General features: G+C 39.0%; 1 protein-coding gene across 1 annotated transcript in view; it reads right to left on the minus strand.

Annotated features, from left to right (window-relative positions):
* cubn (cubilin (intrinsic factor-cobalamin receptor)) overlaps nt 1-15879 on the minus strand; it is a 244366-nt gene that overhangs the window by 45509 nt on the left and 182978 nt on the right. Inside the window, exons 46-48 of the mRNA XM_084340702.1 lie at nt 4000-4209; nt 2203-2343; nt 576-760 (exon numbers count right to left, since the gene is read on the minus strand). Of these exons, the coding sequence (XP_084196828.1) occupies nt 576-760; nt 2203-2343; nt 4000-4209 (536 nt within the window). The remainder of the gene's footprint in view (nt 1-575; nt 761-2202; nt 2344-3999; nt 4210-15879) is intronic.

Here is a 15879-nt window from a genome sequence, read left to right on the forward strand (position 1 = left end):
GTCAGCATTCTTACACAAACATGAACAAAGTAATCATTTTGGACCCAACAAGCACTGTAAAATAATAAATTCACGATCAATAATAATCTTTTTAAGGAAAAGAGATACTTTTATTCTGCACCTTTCTACAAGCTCTGCATATGTATTATTGTTTTAAATGATTTGTATACATGAATATGTCCATCAACCTTTAACGTTTTACCAAATTTTATAATTTTTCTTATCTCCTTGAGGATTAAATTAGTGTGTAGATTAGTAGGAAAGATACATATATTTATTGCATTTTAATTCAAGGCTATAACATAATCTGAAAATAGTTTGAGTAGGTGTATTAACTGTTTATTCACTGTACATGTATCTGTTGGTGATTTCTGCAACAGTTCAAATACATTTGAGGTTAATGGAATTCACTTGAGTTGGAAAAAGCTTAAACACAAAGATACATTATTAATTCAAACTAAATTCCTGTGGTTCAAATACATTTTGGTTGAATATGAGAATATCAGTGATGGTACAAGCAAAACCGAAAAAAACGTAAGGTGCTGAAACATGAGGAATAGTGGCAAGGGACTTACCTCAACGTAGTCAAATGCACAAGAATTACCAGACTCTTCCAGTCTGAGGTCATTTATGGTGAGTGTTATTCGGCGGCCTGGTGACACCATCAGCTCCCAGCGACACACCCGGCTGTGCGGGTACAAGTTGGGGTAATTGGGAGAGGAGATAGTTCCTGTGGGAGCATTCAGCTCTCCCCCACAGACTGCAGTAGAAGGAAAGGAAATGTAAAACTCTTTGTTCTACGATTAACATGACAAGAAACATTTTCTTAGTGAATAAATGTTCAGGAAGCTATTTGAACAGCAGTTGGGCATTATATGTCCTCAGGAGTAGCTCTCTGGTGACAATGCTCGCATATACGGTCAAGGTCAAAAGTTTACATACACTTTTACAGAACATGTACTGTATATCATGGCAGTCTTCTGTTTCAGTGATCCCATGTTTCTGTGATGAATGAGTGGAACACAAGCTACTTTGTTACAAAAACATCCATGAAATTTGGTTCAATAATGAATTTATTATAGGTCTTTTTAAAATGTGACCAAATCTGCTTTTTCCCTTGGCCATTTTCACCTCAATTAGGTGCTTTTGATAGCCATCCACAAGCTTGAAGTAGTCCTTTGGCTGAATTTTAGAACCACTCCTCTTGACAGAATCGGTGAAGTTTGAACCAAATTTGTTAGCTTCCTGGCACAGACTTGTTTCTTCAGCACAGTCCACGTTCTCAATGGGGTTCTAGTCAGGACTTTAAGAAAACTATTTGAAAACCTCAGTTCTAGCCTGATTTAACCATTCCTTTACCACTGTTGATGTGTGTTTGGGTTCATTGTCCCAGAACACCCAACTGCACCCAAACCCAATCTTCCGGTTTTCCTGAAGAATTTGGAGATAATCCTCCTTCTTCATTATTCCATTTACTTTCTTTAGAGCAGCAGATCCACTGGCAGCATAACAGCCCCACAGTATAATACTACCACCACCACACTTGACCAGAGGTATGGTATTCTTGGGGTGAAAGCCCTCACTTTCTCGTCTCCAAACATATTGCTGCTCATTGTGGTCAAACAACTAGATTTTTGTTTCATCTGACCACAGAGTTTTCCTCCAGAAGGCTTTTTCTTTTTCCATGTGATCAGCCGATCACATGCACTTTATATTATACTTACAAACAGTTGTTTGTACAGTTGGTCTTGGGACCTGTAACTGCTTTGAAATGGCTCCAAGTGACTTTCCTGACTTGTTCAAATCAATAATGTGCTCTTTCAGATCAATGCTCTCCTTAGACTTGTTGCTGAGTCTAGTGGGTGTATCAAACAAACCCTATTAAAGTTAAGAGACCATGCTACAGAGAAAATTTGATTCACACAACTTTTTATAATCACAAAAAATGATCATTCAAGTTACTGTATGTATATTTTTGATGTATGTTAATACATTCTCATTCCATCACAGAAAAAAAAGGGCTGAAGAAATCATTGGAACTGAAGACTGCCATGATATACATTTTCTTCACAAGTCTTTGTAAACTTTTGACTACAACTGTACATTTGTACTGCATGTGCAGATATCATGTACTGCAAATGATTAATGTAGTTTATGATCTTTAAATCCTTCTTTACTAGAAATCTTTTTGAATGATTGCACCTTCAACACTGGCTTCAAATGACAGACTGAAGCCAGCAGCATTTCCGCTGGTGTCACTGACAAACTTGACATAGGCAAAACTGTCAGACATGTCCATGGAAGCTGGAAGTGTATTCCCACAATGTCGGCCCAGTAGGCGTCCTGTAAACAGTACAACAAAGGACATTTACCTCATAGTCACAGGGTCTGTGATTTGCATCTTAGTTGTCTTGTCTAGTTGTCGAGTTAAAGTTAACTTTGAACGGCTAACTATCATTAACCACAGATTAGCTAGCCAACACCTATTAACTTAGCATTTGTTTCAGTGGACCGCTGCCAAACCAGCACAACAGCCGTTCAAAGTTAACTTTAACTCGGCCAGGGTCTTTGTGAAAAACACAACGGCAAAACATCACAGGGCTGGAGACTTAACATTAGCTGCCATTTACTCAGGGTCCACATTTAACTTTCTGGCTCATCTGCCAGTGGCAGGTAAACTGAGAAAAGCAGAGCTGGTAGTCACAGCTCAGTAAGTTAGCTGCTCAGACTCTCCATGACCGCGCTGGAAACAGAGTCCGTTGGAACATTTTTATCGTCACCAGAAGCAAATTCGCGGCCCTTGTAAGAGTTATTGTGTACTACCTGCGTTGAAGCTGAGCTAGCGGCTCAAAGATGAGAGGCTGTATGGTGTGTGTGCGTGTGCTGGGGATGTCAGTAGCTTAACGTACACAGCCGAAGCCCTGCTGTTTATCATGTCAATGTTAACGTCCCAGGCTATGTTACTGTAAGCCGCTGTTGTGATGTATTATTACTTGGCAGCAACAAGTATTTACCGCCAGGCCGGTGACACATGACGTTAATTTATTCTTCTGCCAAAACCAACTTTTAGCCGTGTTCGGCGCTTGGCGGGTGTTTATTTTTGATCCTGCATTAACCACAGGTTAAGTTAGCCAACACGGCTAATGTTAGTAACTTACACGCTCCAGCGGACCTCTACAAAAACAGCATAACGGCCATTAAAAGCTAACCAAACAGGCCAGGTTGCATGTGAATAAACATGTAAATAGCAGAGAAAAAAAACAGACTTAATTGCGGTTTGAAAGTTCCCGGTGAACAGGACATTTTAGTAATGCCACCATGCCAGAGGCTTCGGGCTGATGGCAGGTTGCTACTTCTTCAGGATGCCGATATGTAAATCATATGCAAACCACGCTCTACTTGCCCCTCCCCTCAGACCCCTCCCTCTCGACGCCAAAACAGTGACAGAAAGTTGAAACTGAAAATCAGTGACACTGAAAAAAAACTGACATTGTAAAAAAATCTGTCACTGAAAAAAAGGTACATGAAGAAAAAATCTGAAGATTGTCATTGAAAAATACAAAAAATCCCAATAAAATAAAATAATAAGATTTTCAGATTTTAATTATTTTAATTAGTTTCCTTTTTCAGTGCCAATACTTGTTTCAATGCCAATACAACTGTTTTCAATACAAATGTTTCAATGCCAATGTTTTCTTTTTCAGTACTGGTTTTGTTTTCAATGCCATTTTTTTTTTTTGGATGCCAAATTTTAAAGTCACCATTCTGGCTCCATAACTTTTCTGCTATTTCCCTCCCCTTCTCTCTTTGTGTCAGGGAATCATATAATTTTAGGTAAGGAAATTGCAGATGCATCTGCCATCAGAAATCTGTTAAGCAACTTCAATCTCAGACAATCATGTCAAATTTTTGAAATGTTATTTTAATTAATTGTATACTATTGTATGGTGATTGCTTTTAAGACACAAAAAGAGTAAATCAGTCCTCTTGTATACTCACCTGAGGCATTGTACTCTCTGATCTCCACATAGTCAGCAAAACATTCTGGAGTGGTCTGCAGGCTTAGGTTTCCATAGCTGAGAGTAAGATAGTGCCCTGTGGGCCCCTCCAGGTACCACTCACAGCTAGAGCTGTCAGGATAGTTGGATCCTGGGAAGCCAGGGCTGTGGATTACACCCCTCTGACCTATGTAGGTACCTCCACATACTCCTGCAATTTGAGATACAAAATGGGAGTAGGACCATTAGTGTTTGGGTCATTTTCCTTTTATAATCCGTATAGAATAGAATGCCTTTACTGTCATTGCACAGTGTACAAAGGAATTTCAGTGCAATGCCCCAGTGGTCATACAAATAAAAACACCAGTACACAGCAAAATGACAGACGACTCAAACACACAAAGTGTAAAATCAATTAAGTGAGTAAAAATTATCAAGTGTACCAACAAGTGTAAGAACAGTTAAGATTATGTTATGAATGATATATAATATTAGACATGTATAATAAATGTGTATTGCACTAGTCTTGGTTAAGAATAAAACTCTGGATATAATGCACAGGATTTATAATAAAAATAAATATAAAATATTGCATAGGAGAGTATTGCTTATAGCCAGTTTTTGGCAAGGTTCAGTTCTTTGATGGCTTTGTGGGTAAAACTATTCTGAAGTCTTGAGGTCTGGTTCCTTAATAGACCTGTAGCACCTTCCAAAGGGCAGCAGAGTAAAGAGCTGGTTTCCTGGGATGAGATGAGTTCTTGATTATGTCAGTAGCCCGGCGGAGACATCGGGTTCTGTATATGGCTCAAGTGAAGGTAACTGTGTGCTGCTGATTTGTTGGGCTGTTTTAATGACTCTGTAGTGCTTTTTTGTCAGTTGCAGTGCAGCTAGCATATCACACCAGAATGCCGTAGGTAAGTATGCTCTTAGAGCAACGACAGAAGAACAGCAGCAGCTGCTGGGACAGGTTGGCTCTCCACAGTGTCCTCAGGAAGTAGAGCCACTACTGCGCCTTGTTCACCACAGGGGTTAGGTGCACTGCTCATGTGAGATCCTGGGAGGAGATGTGTATGCCCAGGAATTTGAAGGTGGTGACTCTCTCTAACATGTCTCCTCCGATGAATAGAGGAGCAGCTTCCTCTCTCTATTTCCTGAAATCAATAATCAGTTCCTTTGTTTTGGAGGTGCTGAGTGCAAGGTTGTTGATGGAACACTCTTCTGTCAGTTTTTGAACTTCAGCTTTATAGACAGGCTCGTCACCATTTTGTATCAGTACCACAACAGAAGTGTCATCAGCAAACTTAATGATGACATTTGTGCTGGGGGTTGGTGTGCAGTTGTGGGTGTAGAAAGAATAGTGGAGAGGACTCAGCAAGCAGCCCTGTGGAGCTCCAGTGTTGAGTGTCATGGAAGGGGAGTGATGATTGCCCAGCCTGACAGTCTGTGACCGATTTGTCAGAAAGTCCTTAATCCATCTGCTTCTGTGCTGACTGACACCTGGGTCGAGCAGTTTGGTCATCATTCTGCTGGGAATTATTGTGTTGAACGCAGAGCTTAAGTCCACAAACAACTTCCGAACTTATGTCCCCGGGTGTTCCAGATGGGTTAGTGCAATATGAAGGGCTGTGTTGATGGCGTCTTCCGTAGACCTGTTTGGCTCTATAGGCAAATTGACGCTGGTCCAGAGTGGGTGGAAGAGGGGACTCGATGTGTGTTAGGGCCAGTCTGTCAAAGCACTTCATCACAGTGGAGGTGAGAGTCACAGGTCTGTAGTCATTAAGGCTGCTAATAGCAGATTTCTTGGTTGAAAGGCACAATGAGGGCAGACGTAAAACAGATGGGGACAGTGCATGTAAAAAGGGAGAGGTTGAGGATGTTGCTGAATACCTCTGCTAGCTGATCTGCACAGTCTCTGAGTGCCTTTCCTGGAACACCATTCGGTCCGGTGGCCTTCTAGGCAATGCAGAGCACTCTCCTGACCTCATCAATGCTAGCAGTAAGTGCCAGGGTGTTAGTGGATGGTAGCAGTGCGGTCTCAAGTCTCTGCCTCGTACACCTCAAAGCGAGCAAAGAAGTGATTGAGCTCCTCAGATAGTGAGTTGCTGCTGCTGCTGGTAGCTGGTTCTTTGCTGTCCTAGTAATTTGCGAGGTGCTGGATGCCTTGCCAAACATGCCAAGTGTACCCTCCCTGAAGCGTCCTTTGATTTTCTGTCCATAGGTTGTTTTTGCCTCCTTGATGGCTCGCTTCAGGTTTGATCTGGCAGCACTGTATATCATTATTACCAGACCTGAAGGCTCTGTTGCGGAGTTTAACATCCTTAGTCATCCATGGTTTGTGTGTTCATTGAAAACTGGGATTGGCTCCAGTAACCCCCGCAACCCCCTGAAAGGGGGGATAGAGCGGCAACATCCCCGCGACCCTCACGGATAAGCGACAGAAAATGAGATGAGTAATCCATGGTTTGTTGTTTTGGAAAGCAGTTTGTCAGAAGTGACATTGTCAATGTAGTTCTGTATATAAAACAGGACAGTATAACTAACCTTCTATTTCATCTTGTGCAAATAAATGCCAGTGAGTGCACTCAAAACAGTCCTGAAGTTGAGTTAAATTTGGTGGAATTTGGGGAGGACAGTTTACATGTTGGCTTGATTAAAGTCTCCAGCTAAATTAAAAATCCCATCAGGTTGAGCAGTCAGCAAGATATGAATACTTAATGCATCTGTTACATTTCATCAGGGTATGAACTATGGGGGGCCAGGGAGAGCTTGGCTCCTCTTACTTAGACAGGTGCGCCCCTGAAAACATGATTTGCAAAATTTTAGGGGGGTTCTAAAATATTGACAGTATACTATTTGTACTATTAATGAATTTCTGTTTTTCTGTATCTTTATCATCATGGATAATGCATTAAATTAGGTGGTAACACAAATAGGGGGGCATTAAAATGTAGTAATAACCTTTAGCTAATGGTCAATTAATACTAATGTGTAAAGAAATTATTTACCATGTTGTTGTTTATGTTAATTAAGGTGTTAGTTCAGACAGTAGTTAGTAGTGTATTAATAGTAACACAAATGACCAGGACACGTATATTAACATTACTTAATGGAATAGTAAACATTAGCTAAGAGTCAGTTAAAGGTTGTTGAGTTAAAAACTTCCTTGTCACATAGGTTTAATGGTGAGACTTAGGGTTAGGGTTAGGGTTAGGGTTCGGGACAGCATAAGGTCTAGAGTAAATCTAGATATCAGATTCATGATATGCCCCAGTGTCTAATGGATATGCATTCCCCTATCTTTATTCTTTAAGTTTGTTTAGTAGATAATTTACTGTCATTGCCATTTAGGGTTAGGGCCACCATGAGGTCTAGAGTAAATCTAGATATTAGGTTCATGATATGCCCCAATGTCTAATGGAGGTGCATTCCCCTTTCTGGTTTCTTGAAGTTTGTAGAGTTAAAATTTGACCAAAGTCAACAACATGCAGGCATGACGTTCCGCTTCTGAATCACTCCCAGTGGAATATAAAGTTGCGTGCAGGGTGGAATAAAACAGCGTCAGACACACCAGGTAGCAGAGACATGCCCAGTAGAATCAAGGGGTAAGGGTCACAAGGAACACCAATAAATGGTTCATTACAGTTAAGGAATGCATATTCAGCACTCTTATTTATTTGAGAAGTCTACTTAAGGGATGAATGCTTTCAACTTTACACTAAGGGTCACAAGGCGGATTAATAAATGGTTAATTACAGTTAAGTGACGCTTATTGTGCATTTAAGAAATCTTATGTAATGAATTAATGTTTCAACACGTTAATAAGGGTCATGAAGAGCATGCTAATATTAGGAAGTACATTATACAATATGTAAACTCTGAAAGAGGCAATATGTAGTTTTGGAGAAGAAATTCAAACTCAGAATTTTCATATTTACAATATTAATGAGGTAATAATACAAACCCAAAACTACATAATACACCATAAATAAATGTTAACATGAGACATTTGTTGACAGTAACTCAGTGGTTATTAATCTATTAATTAGCTATTGATTACTGCTTATTATTGTGCTAACTAATGTTATAATCTTTATAAATTGATAATATTAAACAGGAACACCATTAATGAATGATTAACAGACACATGAGTTAACTGTAACTAAGGGGTTATTTAATGCTTATTACTGCATTTACTACTGCAATCTATTAATTAAAATGTCTAGTTAATAGAGGTTTTATAAACTATGTACAATGTATGAATTAACTTAATTAAGATAGACACAATTATTCATGTTAAGTAAGGTATCATTACTATTGTTATGACTGTAAATAGAATCTTTACAAACTATCAAATAATGTATCAACATTTCAATGAACATGAACACCATAAAACCATGAAACCTAGGTTAAATACTGTTAGTTAATTGTAACTACTCCATAACCTAATGTTATTTAATGTAACCTTATTATTATTATTGTTAGTGTAAATAAACTACTAAAAATGTATAAATGAACACCTTCATTAACATAAACACCATCAGTAAATGATTACTTGACACAGTTAACTATTTATTGTCTTTAAGTTAATGGTTAGTACTCCATTAATTAATGTTAATTTATGTGTTCTTGTAATTGTTATTACTTTTAATAAACTATTAAATAATATATGAATAAACACCTTAAACAACATGAACACCATTATTAAATGATCACTTGACACCTTAGTTAACTATTAATTGACTTATTGCTAATGGTTACTATTCCATTAAGTAATGTTAATATATGTGCCTTGTTGTTGTTACTGTTAATAAACTATTTATTTCTATATGAAAACACCTTAAATAACATGCACAACACTAATAAATGATTACTTGATGCATCAGTTAACTGTTAATTAATGGTTATTACTCCATTAATTAATGTTAATTGATGTGTACTTGTTTATGTTATTACTATTAATAAACAATTAAATCATGAATTAATTATCACCTTTAATTAACATGAATACCATTAGTAAATGATTACTTAACACATTAGTTAACTATTAATAGACTGTTAGTTAATGGTTATTTCTAATTAATGAATTGCTGTTGTGTTGCTCTGCTCACCATAACGTTATGTCAATGAGGAAACAAGGGAGCTTACTTGGAAAGGCAGCTGATCCTTCAGATTCAGTTGTTGCTTCTGTTTAAAGGTAAGGGCTTTAACGGGCCTGGCATGTTCTGTTTTTGATTTAAAGCTCATACATAAGTGTGTTAATAGGCTGTTTTGCTATTTGGTCTATCAGTCTTATAGAGTACAGTGTGCCCTGTTGAGTGTTTCTTTGCAACAAGAGTCACAGTCAGTCCACTCTTTGAGGCACATTGCAAGCCAATGCTGAAATATATCGACTCTTCTCTTGTTGCGGTATCATCATCATTGTTCACCCTTCTCACCTGCTAGGGCTGGATTCTTCTTTGTTGACAAGAAAAAACAAGACACTTCATCCGTGCATTGACAGCAGAGGTCTGAACGACATCACCAAAACAGAACAGGTACCCCCCGACTTCTGATATCTTCAGCATTTTAACTTTTGCAAGGTGCTAAAGACTTTACCAAGTTAGATCTCAGAAATGCATATCATTTGGCAAGTATAAGAATCATGACAGTGGTCCCAGTACATCTTAATGCCTTTTGGCCCCACAAATCCTCCTGCTGTGTTTCAGGCTCTGGTGAATGATGCTCTCCGTAATATCCTTTTATCTCATTTTATGTTAAAGTACGACAAATTAAGTGATTTTAACATGCATGTTTGTTGCCCTCCTCAATCTTTTACCACAGACTTTATGGATATTTTGGAGTCTTTTAACCTCACTCAGGCAGTACAAGAGCCCACACATTCAAAGGGTCACATCCTTGACCTGGTTTTGTTCAGTGGCCTCAGCCCAGATAACTTCACTACTAAGCATATTTGTGTGCTGGATCATAAAGCTGTTTTATTCAATATGATTTTATCCCAAACACCTTTTAATTACAGTGCACCAGTCTGTGGCCGAGTTTTGAACACTAATTCTGCTAACAAGTTTTCTGAGCTTTTTACTGCTTCTTTAACTGCTTTTAATTCCGATTTTAACACAGAGGAGCTGATCTCCCTTTTTAACCACACCTGTCAGTCTGTCCTGGACTCCATTGCCCCCTACAAAAATAAAAAAAACAAATGGAGCACTGCAGCCCTGGCTAAACAACTCCACCCAATCGTTGAAAAGAGACTGCGGGAGAAATTAAAGGAAATGAAAAAAGACAGACTTACACGTGTTTTATGTGACCTGGAAAGATGCCATGCTAAACTACCAGTTAAGGAAGCAAGAACATGCTTCTTCCCCAACTCAATTTTAGCAAAACACTCCAACCCCAGAATTTTATTTAAAGTCATAGAGTCAGTAACCACCCCCTCCTCCCCTCCTCTTATTGATGCCTCTTTTAAACTATTTTAGAAATAGAGTCAACGATATTAGGCAAAACATTACACCCCAGACCGAATTTTACAGACCAGTAGGGACATTCATTAGTTATTTTAGATGCTTTGAACCAGTTTTACTGCCCTTTTTAACTAAACGCATATCACACATGAAACCAACTACTTGCAGCCTTGATTGTATCCCTACCAAGTTTCTTAAAGAGGTTATTGACACTGTTGGACCCAGTATTTTATTGATTATTAACAGCTCCCTAAAAAGTGGTATTTTCCCAAACTCCTTTAAACATGCTGTGGTCCAACCCCTTTTAAAGAAACCAAACCTTGACCCTTCGAACTTAACAACAGGCCAATTTCTAAGCTTCTTTTTATGGTTAGGTTTTAGAGAAAGTAGTTTCTACTCAACTTTTAGCTTTTATGTCTCACAACAATATCTTTGAGAAGTTCCAGTCTGGTTTTAGAGCTCTACACAGCACAGAAACTGCCCTCCTCAAGGTCACCAATGACCTTCTTTAAGCAGCCGACAGGGGAGAGAGCGCAATTTTAATCCTTTTAGATTTAAGTGCAGCTGTTGACACTGTTGATCATGCCATTTTACTAGACCGCCTGAAAACCTGGGTTGGCATTAAGGATACTGCTTTTAGTTAGGGCCTGAGCACTAACAGTGCGAAGGCCCTATTGTATCTGTGAGGATTGTTTATTATTATTCTTCTTCTTCCTTCCAAACGCATATTTGGCGGCCTGAACATACCCCAAAACTCACCAAACTCGGAACATTGGTGTGCTGCTATTAGAATTCAAAACACAAACAAATTTTCTCGGATCGTCATGAAATTTACAGGACTCAGGTCTCAAGGATTTAGCCAGGAATTATTTTTGTCGGAATTTTTGCTGCAACAGGAAGTTGGCCATTTTGAATGGCGTGTGGCGATTTTCATTTTTCCGATACTGTTTAGAGGATTTCGATACCATAACTGCCCTCAGGTGCAGCATGACAGCTCAGTAGCGACCCCTAATGGCTTTTCCCATTTCATATGTACAGACAAACTCCTACACACGCCAAAATTTGCACATGCATCACCAGTCACAAAGAAAGATATCTCATATGGGTTTGGCTTTTAAAATAAAAAATGGCTCAATAGCGCCCCCTGGAATATTTCAAACCTTAAGCTCCGCCTCCTACATGCACATACATTAACGAAATTCGGTATGCATATGTATCATGACCAGATGCACAAAAAACCCTCTAGGACCCATACCCTCAGTCCAACGGGAAGTCTGCCATTTTGGTTCAAATTTGAGATTTATTTTCTATTTATATGCACCCACTTGGCCAGATTATCGAACACCATAATATTTCTTTCCACTGCTATGCAGACGACACACAAATATACCTTCCGCTGAGGCCCGGTGACCCAAGAAGCCTAGCTGCTGTCTTAGACTGTCTTAAAGATATCAACTGTTGGATGGCTCTAAATTTCCTACAACTCAATAACTCAGAAACTGAAATCATACTATTCAGCCCCCCAAACCATATCAGCCTCTTTCAGCAAGCCCTTGGTCCCCTGTCTGTCAATATAAAACCCACTGCAAGAAATCTTGGTGTCCAATTTGACTCAGAGCTCACTTTCATCCCTCACATCAGCAAACTGGTCCAGTCCTGTTTTTACCAACTAAGAGCCATTTCAAAAATCAGACACAAGCTCTCACCCCGGGACCTGGAAAAAGTCATTCATGCATTCATTTTTTCCAGATTAGATTACTGCAACTCCCTTCTCTCCGGTATCAATCAAAAATCACTATCTTGCCTCCAACTGGTACAGAATTCAGCAGCTAGGCTTCTAGCTGGTTTTACTGGTCCTAGCTTCCCTTCATTGGCTCCCCGTCCATTTTAGAATTGATTTTAAGATTTTACTGATCACTTTAAAGCACTCTTGGGTCTGGCTCCGACCTATATAGCAGACATTTTAATTCCCTACGAGCCAGTTTGCAGCCTTAGATCCTCGGACGGGGCCCTTCTAACCGTTCCAAGATAGATAGATAGATAGATAAACTTTATTTCGGTGTCACTCCACAACAAACATTAAAAATACATAGGCAATATAAAAATACAGTTTTCATTTTATAGATAACCCCCCCCTTGACAAAATTAAAAATGTTGGGGACCACTCAAAAAAGAGTTGTGAGACACCAACTAAAAATAAAAAGTCATGTAAAAGATAAGTAAAAACGTTCATTATGGTACCATACAGACAAAAACACAAGGCAGTTGTTTTATAAACTGGAGCTCATGAAAAACAATCTTCTATTAAGGATGAGGTGGTAGGCTTTGGCACATTCCTTGATGCAATGTTTACCAGCTAAAATGACACACAATTTATTTGTATCATCAAGATCATTAAAGTTAACATACTTAGAAAGTGTACTAAATAGTTCAGCGCGAAGGTCCATATAAATAACACAGTGTAAAAGAACATGGGCTTCTGATTCAATGGAGCCAGTATCACATAAAGTACAGTAGCGTCTCTCCACTGGGATGTTTGTATATCTACCAGTTTCTATTGCTAAAGGAGCAACTCCACATCTAAATTTAGCAAGGGCACTTCTAAGTTGTCTTGATAATATATTTTTTACATACGGCTCTGTCTCAAATGCACCCTTAAATAGGCAGTAAGTGCGTAATTTATTCCCTTCTGGTTTGTTTATTAACTGTAGCCATGATTCCTCGTCTGCCTTTGACACTGCCATATCAAAACATTTAAGGTCGTTACTTGAGTAAACCATATCTGTACGAGCGAGATGAGATAAATTCATAGAACCAAAAAATCGTTTTACCGTTTGCACATAATTTTTTACATTTGTCAAATGAGCCGCCCACTGAAAAACACGTTTACATAATCGGTTATCAGGCATACCACAGAGTCTTTGCCAGTTTTTAAAGATGCAAGACCACTGATGTTGCCATGGAGTTTTCCAACCCATATCACCCTGTATAGCAGCATTTGGGGTGTATTTACCCACACCTAGGTAAAATCTACATGCCCGATTAAACACAGCATTAACAGTAGAATAACTTTTGTAACCCCAGACAGCAGCAGCATAGGTCAAAATAGGCAGGACCAGGGATTCAAACAATTTAGTATAACATTTAAAGGGGAAACCACCCATACATTTACATTTTGCTATGATTGCACCTAGAGCTCTATTCGCATGCATTGCTAAATTCTTGACAGTTTTATTATAATCTAGAAATTCTGTTAACGTCAAACCCAGGTATTTATACTCTTTAGCTGTTTCCAAGGAGAACAAGCCGCAGGAGAAACTAAACTCAGACAGGGGCATTGATGGATTTCTAAAGTGCACCACTTTGGTTTTATCGGGATTTACGTTCAATTTCCAGTCGAGACACCAGCTATGGACAAGATTGAGCATCTCCTGAAGCCCCTCCTCAGTTTCAGAAATCAAAACAATGTCATCTGCATATAACAGTATGGATATTTTTTCATCACCAATAGAGACACCTTTACCTAAGGCCTTAATTGCTAAAGACAGATCGTTTATATACATGGCAAACAGAATGGGAGAAAAGATGCACCCTTGTTTAACTCCAATCTCAACTGGGAACCAATCTGTGAGACATCCATTAACCCGAACACAACATTTGACATTTTCATACAAAGCAATAAGACTATTAAAAATATTACCATGTAGGCCTAGTGCAGACAGCTTATTCCAGAGCATGTTTCGGTCTATATGATCAAAAGCTTTAGAAAAATCAATAAAAGAACAAAAACTAGCTTTCTTCAACTTTTTCCTTGTGTCTATGATTGTAGTTAAAGTAGCAATATGGTCAAGGCAGCTCCGTTTCTTTCTAAACCCATTTTGCTCGTCTGCTATAATATTGTTAGCCTCAGCCCATTCAGCAATACGATTATACAGTACAGAACAAAACAGTTTATATACAGAAGATGTCAAAGTGATTCCCCGGTAATTAAGAGGTATTCTGTTATCTTTTCCCCCAGCTTTGGGGATAGGGTTAATAATACCATATTTCCAGAGCTCTGGTACCACAACATTTGAAAAACAATAATTAAAAAGCCTATATAAAATATTCAGTGTGTTACCATTTTTCAATACATCAACTGGCACCCCATCATATCCATAAGCTTTACCTTTTTTAGCTGCTTGTAGAACCCTTATAATCTCATGCTCTGTAATCTGCTGGTTCATGAAGGAGCCCTGGTTATGTGCATATGCAGTAACTCTAACTGTGCTGGAAGGGTCACTGTGATTGTTAAGTTGGAACAGGCTGGCAAACTCACATCTCCAGGTCTCTAAAACAGCATATTTATCAGTCTGTACAGTCCCATCAGGCCTCAAGACCTCCCAGGGAATCTCCGGGTGACGTTCACTACCAACACCGAGCTGGTTAACCTGCTGCCAGAAGGCCCTTGGGTCGTTACTCACTAGTTCTTGGATGTTTTCCTGCTGTAATCTCCAGTACCGTCTTTTAGCAGCTTGGACTGAACGGTCAAACTGCTTCTGAATGTCCTTCATTACAGCTTTAGCCTGTGTCTTAACTGGACCAGTGGGGCAAGATGTCCATTCCTTCTCTGCTGAGCATAAAGCCTTCCATAATGAGGAATGTTGTTCTGTCCACCAAACTTTTTTACTCCTCCTCTTTTTGTTAGAACAGCCATGTTGAATAATGACATCTCTGTGAGGAATCTGTTCTCGCATCTCCTTTTTTAAAATTTCACAGAACTGTGTATACACAGCATCCACAGCAAGCTGGCAGGCGGCAGGGTCCCCCAACTGTGCTACACAGTCCCTCAGTGCTGTTTGACATGAGACACTTGATAGAAAATGATCAGGAATGCTGGATAAATCAAAAGCAGTGAACGAGACCATATCCTCATTCCTCTGGTTGGTAGACATGGAAGGAGATATTAGTCCAGCAGTAAGGGCCATAGAACATGTTAGACAAGAGTGGTCAGGAATAGCTCTGAATGTGTCAATAGTGGAGACACAGCCTGCCTGTGTAAAGAGGTCCTTACTCCTGATTACACTAAAGTCACTAAACCAGTGCAAAATTTCATAAGGCACTAGTATGTAATCAACCACTGACAGACCCTTCGATGATACACATGTAAAATCATTATTATGGTAATTTCTCCCATTTAAAATACAACAATTTGCACTGATAAGAAACTGAATAAGTAATTCCCCATATGAGTTAGATACAATATCCACTATATTTCGTTCATCTATTGCATCCACCCCCTCAATATAATCTTGTACATTTGCACAACAGCTATTGAAATCACCCAATACGCAAAAGGGACCAAGTTTCTGAAATCTAAATACATTTGAAAGAAGGCTCTCATAAAAGGCTGCTGCATCCACCTGCCTGGTGGAATTAGCTGG

The sequence above is a fragment of the Pagrus pagrus genome, assembly GCF_965226575.1.
Source record: "Pagrus pagrus genome assembly, chromosome: 20".
NCBI classification, from domain to species: Eukaryota; Metazoa; Chordata; class Actinopteri; order Spariformes; family Sparidae; genus Pagrus; species Pagrus pagrus.